The sequence below is a fragment of the Schistocerca americana genome, chromosome X, assembly GCF_021461395.2.
Source record: "Schistocerca americana isolate TAMUIC-IGC-003095 chromosome X, iqSchAmer2.1, whole genome shotgun sequence".
NCBI lineage: Eukaryota > Metazoa > Arthropoda > Insecta > Orthoptera > Acrididae > Schistocerca > Schistocerca americana.
The window spans coordinates 623,535,492-623,544,505 of record NC_060130.1 but is presented as its reverse complement, the minus strand read 5'-3'; the positions used below and the strand labels follow the sequence as shown (position 1 = coordinate 623,544,505).

Below are 9,014 nucleotides of genomic sequence, written 5' to 3'. Positions count from 1 at the left end.
ATAATAATTTTTAACAATTCATAATCATCATGTCCTTTAAATACCATACCAGGTCGTTATGACCCGAAAGAGTATATGTGTATAGTTTTTCTACGGAAGGTAGCAGGGCTAAATAACAGAAGTGTATGTTATGAGTAAGTACTTGAAAACGGCGCACCGCCAAAATCACTTGATCGTGTGAAATAATGACAGAGATCGCAATTCAGCCAAGATGAATTTTTTTTAAATTTTATTTTATTTTTTAATTCATTTGAGTGTTACTTGCAGTAGTTAAACAGAAAATAAGAAACTTGCACAGGACTGACTAGCGGGGGGAGCTGACCTAAACAATAACGTTGTGAGCACTTGCCACGTGTTCGTTTGTTTCACATCAGCAAGCAGATTCTCAGTAGTTGCTAAGCCATAATGAGTTCTCGCACCGTTGAATTACCTGCCGATATAGTTTACAACAGGCGCTTGCTCCCGTACGACAGGAAACGGTCGCTGATAATGCGACTGCAGCAGAAGTTGAATGATTGCGCGCTAGTTAACTCACTTCCTGGAACGCTTTTGCGTACACCTTTCAGATAATGTCTTTACAAACTCGAGTGAATCATACTTCTAGTACCTTTCTTTGCTTCTTTACTTGATGTAATCTCCTTTACACTATAACGAGCGAGAGGACGTGTCTGCAGTCAACAGACGTCATAATCCTACGGGTAGCGTGCTTGCCTTTTTCAAGTTCAGAACGTCATTCAGAATGTTGTGTAATTTACCTATTCATATGATCTTCTTATGCTCAGATGTGACATCAGTGTTGCTGATAATACGCGACGTAAATCCACCATTATAGTTTCGATGCAAGGCAGATATATACGAACGTTAAGGGGAGCATTGGTTTTCAGTGAGCTCAAGATGGCGGCGAGTATACACGTAATTTTAAATCGCTCTGCAGTTTCTAATGACCCGAGTGTGTTGTATGTGACGAGTTTTACTCAGAAAGGTGTGCAAATTCCATGTGACCGTGACACGGAGTGTAACGGCCGCGAGAACGTGACAAATTTGTTACTCAGGTTTGGCAGTTAACCTGCTCGATGAGCTACAAAAAAGAGCTTCACGCTATTATACAAAAACACTGGAAAACGTAGCACAATGCATACAGGAATCGTCTGAAGTTTCATATGTAAGGCAACAAGATTTCGTAAGTGCTAAGCGTAAAAATAGTACACAAAAATGGTGGAAAGTGTAAACAGTGCGACTGTAAATACAAATATGAACAACCTACTCACATAAAAAGAAACAATTGAACTAAATGTAGAAAGAGACAAAGTGAATGTTCTTAGGCAGAAAAAACCAAATAGCTGTACGATGTATAAATAAGAGTACGAGACCTATATCTTTGCTGACTGTCATGGAAGAGAAGTTACAGAACTTATGACAAATAATCTGTCAAAACTTAATGTAACATGGATTATCAAGCCAGGTGCAGAACTACGCGAAGTTTTGAAAAGCTGTGACAAATGCAATGAAAACGGGTAACAGTTGCATCATAACTGGAGGAGCCAATGACATTCATCGCAACGAAACATGGCATGCAACGGGAATCCTTAAGGAAACAATCAAAAGAAGGCCTTAAGCGTATTTCTACATTGTCAATATTCCACAGAGGCATGATATGGTGTAAAACCCGTGCTTAAAAGTTGATATTGTTATAGTTAATAGGATATTCTCTAAAGTCTGTAGAGGTTGCCTGAATGCGACTTTTATAAAGATAATCAGTAGGAGGAGAGAGCACTTTACAAGATACGGACTCCGCGTGAACGCAAAAGGAAAAAAAATGTGAGTGCCGAAATATTTCGATTGATTAGTGAGTTGTTTGTAGTACAAGGGGCTCCAATCCTAGTTTCGTCAAACTAAGAGTCGTTTGCAACGGTAAAACCATGATTATTAGTGACAGCAGTGAAGTCACCGTCATTACTAGTAACAGCAGCAGAGCAACAAACCACCACCACCAGCATAGGTACCGTTACTATCAGCAGCAGGACATCAACAACACAACAGCAGAACTATCACCATCATCAGGCAGAGCTATAATCATCAGCTGTAGAATCCAGTTCAGCGTTAATAGCCAGTTTAGCAGAAGTAATTAATCGACCGCCCTTCAGAAAATAGTAGCACGACTACCATACTTGAAGAATTTTTTTCTGCCAAGCAGCCTGAAGGGAACACCAAGTTAAGCAACTGGTTCGTTGGCTGGTTGATTTGGGGGAGGGGTCCAAACATCGAGGTCGTCGGTCTCATCGGATTAGGGAAGGATGGAGAAGGAAGTCGCCCGTGCCCTTTCAAAATAACCATCCCACCATTTGCCTGAAGAGATTTAGGGAAATCAAGGAAAACCTAAATCAGCATGGACGGACGCGGATTTGAGCCGTCGTCCTTCCGGATGTAAGTCAAGTCTGCTAACCACAGCGCCAACTCGCTCGGTGTTAAGCAACTCACCAGATCTATGCGTCAGTCGGTGAACATTGCTATGTCAAATTGTACAAGAACTTGGTAACAAACTGAGGTTTCTGCGTTGTGCATTCTGCATTGTGTGTGATGTCCTTAGAGACACACAGATTTGTGCAGCAAAAATGCCATATTTTGAACTTACAAGTATCTTTAGCAGGGAAAGCTATAAACGTGAAGGGGTATTCATCTACGGCGATTCCCCAGAAAGTAATGCATGTCATTTTTCTTTTCAGCCGAAAATAATGCAACGAATGCGAAACGTTGCGTACACTATGTGATCAAACGTATCCGGGCACCTGGCTGAAAATGACTTACAAGTTCGTGGCTCCCTCCATCGGTAATGCTGGAATTCAATATGGTGTTAGCCCACCCTTGGCCTTGATGACAGCTTCCACTCTCGCAGGCATACGTTCAATCAGGTGCTGGAACGTTTCTTGGGGAATGGCAGCCCATTCTTCAGGGAGTGCTGCACTGAGAGGGCCGGCCGAAGTGGCCGAGCGGTTCTAGGCGCTGCAGTCTCGAACCGCGCGACCGCTACGGTCGCAGGTTCGAATCCTGCCTCGGGCATGGATGTGTGTGATGTCTTTAGGTTAGTTAGGTTTAAGTAGTTCTAAGTTCTAGGGGACTGATGACCTCAGAAGTTAAGTCCCATAGTGCTCAGAGCCATTTGAACCATTTTGCACTGAGAGGTATCGATGTCGGTCGGCGTGTCCTGCCACGAAGTCGGCGTTTCAAAACATCCCAAAGGTATTCTATAGGATTTAGCTCAGGACTCTGTGCAGGCCAGTCCATTACAGGGATGTTATTCTTGTGTAACCACTCCACCATAGGCCTTACATTATGAACAGGTGCTCGATCGTGTTGAAAGACGCAATCGCCATCCCCCAATTGCTCTTTAACAGCGGGAAGCAAGAAGGTGCTTAAAACATCAATGTAGGCCTGTGCTGTGTTAGTGCCTCGCAAAACAACAAGGGGCAAAAGCCCCCTCCATGAAAAACACGACCATACCATAAACCACCGCCTCCGAATTTTACTGTTGACACTACACACGCTGGCAGATGATGTTCACCAGGCATTCGCTATATCCACACCCTACCACAGGATTGCCACATTGTGTACCGTGATTCGTCACTCCACACGACGTTTTTCCACTGTTCAATCGTCCAACGTTTACGCTCCTTACACCAAGCGAGGCGTCGTTTGGCATTTACAGGCATGATATGTGGCTTATGAGCAGCCGCTCGACCATGAAACCCAGGTTTTCTCACCTCCCGCCTAACTGCCATAGTACTTGCAGAAGATCCTGATGGTCTAGATAGATGTCTGCCTATTACGCATTACGACCTCTTCAACTGTCGGCGGTCTCTGTAAGTCAACAGACGAGGTCGGCCTGTACGCTTTTGTGCTGTACGTGTCCCTTGAGCTTTACACTTCACTATCACACCGGAAACAGTGGACCTAGGGATGTTTAGGAGTGTGGAAATCGACGCATGACACAAGTGACACCCAATCACCTGACCATACTCGAAGTCCGTGAGTTCCGCGGAGCGCCCCATTCAGCTCTCTCACGATGTCAAATGAGTACTGAGGTCGCTGATATGGAGTACCTGGCAGTAAGTGGCAGCACAGTGCACCTAATTTGGAAAACGTATGTTTTTGTGGGTGTCCGGATACTTTTGATCATATAGTGTATGTATTATTTAAAGTCTCCTGAGTGAGCGCGCCAAGTCTCCGTCACTTCCGACAGATAGCGTAGCCGCAGGGCAGTTTCAAAATGGCCTCTGTAGATGATGTACGTTACAAGCAACGCTCCGTCATTGAATTTCTCACTGCAGGGAAAGAAACTGTGGGGAATATTCACAAACGCTTGTGCAAAGTCTATGGGGCATCTGCTGTCGACAGAAGTGCAGTTAGTCGCTGGGCACGCGAGGTGAAGTCATCAGAAAGCAGTTCGACGGAGCTCCACGATTTGCAACGGTCGCGGAGGCCTACCACGGCTGTCACGCCATTAAAGGATATCACTCGTGGAAGACATTTTGAGGACAATGAGGAGGTGATTCACACAGTGAAACATTGGCTCCATCCCCAGGACTAGGACTGGTACCGACAACGCGTACAGGCCTTTCTTTCGCACTGGATAAAGGCCATAGGATGGGATAGAGATCATGTCGACAGCAGGGTGTGTAGATACAACACCATTCTTTCGTGTGTATAATTCTCCTTATGTTCAATAAAGAATTGTTAAAGAAAAAAATGCGATGCATAACCTTATGGGCAATCCTCGTATAGTAGGAATGGTATTAAATCTAAGGAGACAAACTTAACAAGATAAAGTCAGCAGAAAAGTTTTTGAATATTGTATATGCGAATTGACAGACTATCAAACTATCATTGCTTACAACTACAGGTACAATTTTACATTTAGAGATGATCTTCTAAACAAATTAGGAAGAAGGTCGAAATACGTAACACTGCTTGGCAACTTTAATATCAGTTTTAACAAAGGTAAAGGAAAATGGTGAAATTGTGAAATCTGTTTAGTTCGTACAAGATACAACAAACTGTGCAGGAAATTACCGGATATGTGAATAGACCTGAAACAACACTTGATCATATATTTACCAACATATAAGGATCTGACTATAATATTGAAGTAATGGATACTGCCTTTACTGTTCACAGAGTTTAAAAATGATAATAATGAATGGGAATAATAAGAAGTTAACAATCATTGAAAAATATGCACAAGGAAAATTTGTTAATGATACTGACATAAGGATTTTTATCAATATGCCAAAGGGGGTGCACAGGGACAGAGAACAAACTGATGATGTAGATAAAAAAATCAGAAATGTTTTTCACTGTTTATAAATATTGCTGTGATACGACATTCCCGTTAAAAAGAATTAATGTCAGTGACAAGTCAAACACATGGGTACCACAAGAGTTTAAAAAGTCGGCAGTCACGCTTAGAAATCCAAGCAGACAAGCCAAAAAGAATACAATAGTAAAACTCTATTTTAACAAAAACAAAATGGTCTATAGGAAAGTTTACAGGCAGCATAAGGGGTAACCCATGATTCATATATCACCAGGGAAAGCAAACTGAAAAATATGGATGGTTATAATCAATAGCGTAAGAAAATGTGAAACTAAAACCCATGACTTCAAAATTACAAGTGAGGGTAAAGTGATGTATATATAATGTAACACCACACAGATAATACATAGACGTAAGTACACGATGTTTCAAAATTCTTCTAGGACTTGTAGAGAGGAGTGGGTACGCAATATTTTGTATAGCAGCCTATGTCAAGAAACGTACCGTTTCTGTTTTATGACGGTTTCAGGTTAGATGTTTAACTCACACACTTCTATTTGAGGATTTGTATTAGGCGTGACGCAGTATAATTACTAGGTAACAGTTCGTAAGGAAACGTAACAAAACATATATTTATATTTAAGCACTTTATTTGTATTAACAGTTAAACATTATTGGTTAAAAACAGTCTTGGTTGCAATTTCAGGTTAGATGCAACCAAGACTGTTTTTAACCAATACTGTTAAGCACTGGTTTGCTGTTATGCCACATATGGACTCTGAAGAACTTAAACATTACGTGTTTACATTATTCCAAAACAAAAAAGAAAAATAATACACTGAACGTACAGAACGTAATGTTTAGGTGTTAATACAAATAAATGTGCTTAATTGATAAATGGACGTTTCGTTATGTTTCTTTACGAACTGTTACCTAGTATTTGTACTGCATCACTCCTAATTCAATTTCTGAAGCAGAAGTGGATGACTTAAACATCTGAACTGAAACCGTCGTAGAACAGAAACGGTGCGTTTCTTGACGTGGATTTATATTCAAAATATTGTGTACCCCCTCCTCTCTACAAGACCTAGAAGTTTGTGACAGGAATTTTCGAACACCCAATACACTACAAAAATTACAACATCTCAACAGGAACAGCTGAAAATCGCAATTCCGCCAAAACGAGCTCGTTGTGAATCAATGTAATAAACATGAGTCAAATGAAACAATTTGCGGCTAACCATGTATCACGTGAAAGTAAATGACATATTTTGACCTCATGTTCACTGCGAGCCCAGCAGAGAAGAAGTCGTCAACATCAGAATCAAAAAGAGTGTTGCAAATCAATTGAAAATCCGATGTGGGACAGTAAAGTGAACATCCAAGTACTGGAAGTTATATATGAATCATACAAAATGAAGAGACAAGCATGAGAACTCCTACAGGCCCCAGCTCATGTAGGAATGCTTTATAATTAAAAGGTCGACCAGTTGATCAAGCCAGTACCCATGCCCCTACAATGAACGTTAATCTAACATCTTTCGATTTCAACATATGAATACGTGAAGTGGCCGCAGAAGAATTCGAGGGAACAGAAGCATTTAAATCTGGCGCAAAGATCAGCGTTGCGCTGTTATCTAACCAGCAATTAGAAGGTCCCCCTGGTTTTGACAATTTCAGGCGAGCAAGAAGCTGATAATAATTACCGTAGTACGAGTGCGTACCAACTATATTTTAATTCCCTCCAGTTCTATCGGATAGACTTTAAGGATAACCCTTTCCGTGAATGTCGTAAGAAATAAGGAGTTGAAAACCACTTACTGTTTTCCTGCGGTTACTTCGAAGCCTAGCAAAAGCGCTTGTGCAAACCACTGTAAAAATGAAGATGTCACTTCAAACAGAAGCTCCCTTGTTACGTGTCATGACGATACTAAAATCTACAAATTCCTCTTTGATTTTGTAAGAGATAGTAATGTGTGCTTATGAAATTTGGTGCACTACCAGTGACAACATAAACATGTTAAAAACAGGGTTGTTTTGGAAATCAGCCATATGCAAACACAATTAGTTTATTTTTATATTTACCCACACATGTTTCGACACCAATGTGTCATCTTCCGTGGATCAAATTTTTATTTCTGTGAAGTACAATATCACATTTGTAATAATTTAACTGCTGTAGGCCTAAGAAATACAATATTTGCAATTTGCTTCGCTTTGTTTGGACACTCACCTTTAAATTACATCACTAACTGAACTGCATTATTATTCATTGATTTTAGAGCTCGCTTTCGTCGTTTTTTTGACAGCATGTCATCTGCAAACTAGCCATGAAGAAAATTATTGCGTATTTGTGGAGAGCTGTTTCGAGGGTAGAGGTTATGTACGTTTCTGTACTTACATTTTCGTGTCCCTTGTTAGTGTCTCAATCAGCTCTTATTTAGTGCGTTGCTTTCACTCAGTTTTTCACAAATTTCCGCTCACTGCTTCACATGTGAGGTGAAGTAGTGAGCGGAAATTTGTGAATTTATACAGATCACTCTGTACCAGAGGTTGCAATTTGTTTTTGATATCGAATAAAATTTTTTATACACTGTTATCGTAAAACACAGGTCTGCAGAAGCTTGTTTCCACCAAGATTAATATTCATATGCACAGTAACACCGCATGGAGCACCACGGACTGTCAGCACAGCAACCATTGTTGGGGCTTTGCTTGACGCGGCGGCAGGAGAGAGCGGTACACTGACAGCGGAACCCCCAACGAAAATAGTGGACACAGAAGTGGCAACACATCTTTCCAGGCGATTTTCAGTTCAGTGAGCCAGCCGGAGTGGCCGAGCGGTTCTAGGCGCTACAGTCTGGAACCGCGCGACCGCTACCGTCGCAGGTTCGAATCCTGCCTCGGGCATGGAGGTGTGTGATGTCCTTAGGATAATTAGGTTTAAGTAGTTCTGAGTTCTAGGGGACTGATGATCTCCGAAGTTAAGTCCCACAGTGCTCAGAGCCATTTGAACCATCTGATCAGTTCAGTATACAGCTTAAAGATGGAGGTAACCTTGTGCGGAACTAACATAGCCAGATACATTCGTCGTCATGCTCGTCATGCTAGCCCAGCATCTGTCACAGCAGTGGTATGGTCTGCCACTGGGTACACAATATTATCGCCTCTGGTTCACGTAACTGGTAATTTGGACAACAGCCGCTATATTTCTAACACGTTGAAGACAGTGGTTCTGCTTTGTCTTCGAAGTCTCTATTAAGTTATCTTTCAATAAGACAACGCAAGACTGTGTGTTGGCTGAACTGTGGTGACCTATCACGATTCACATGGTATTCAGATATTTCCTTGGCCAGCACGTGCTCCAGATATCTCACCCACGGAAAACATCTACAGACCGATTAAAATTACATGACAGTTGTCTGTCACTTGCCATTACAGCGTTGTCACATCGGCTGCTGGCTACCGCTCGATTATAGGCGACACGCAAACACAGCTGGTCACTTCACAAATGTTTAATGTTGGAAGCTGCAGCCGCGATGGATGGAAATGCGAGATGCTCTGTCGGCAGATGGTTTTAAGTGACAAATGACTGACCTGCGGTAGACGACGCGTTTTGTAGCGCTGAATTTAAACGCTTGCCCTAAACTAATCACAATCGCGCGATGTGCAGTTTATCTGAGGAAACGTCAGTCAGCAATCT

The 9,014-nt window shown here is 41.8% G+C and overlaps 1 protein-coding gene across 1 annotated transcript in view; it reads left to right on the top strand.

Moving 5' to 3' along the window:
- The first annotated feature begins 1,919 nt into the window (after nucleotides 1-1,919).
- LOC124556207 overlaps nucleotides 1,920-9,014 on the top strand; it is a 186,320-nt gene continuing 179,225 nt past the window's right edge. The window contains exon 1 of the mRNA XM_047130196.1: nucleotides 1,920-2,121. Within this exon, the coding sequence (XP_046986152.1) occupies nucleotides 1,920-2,121 (202 nt within the window). The remainder of the gene's footprint in view (nucleotides 2,122-9,014) is intronic.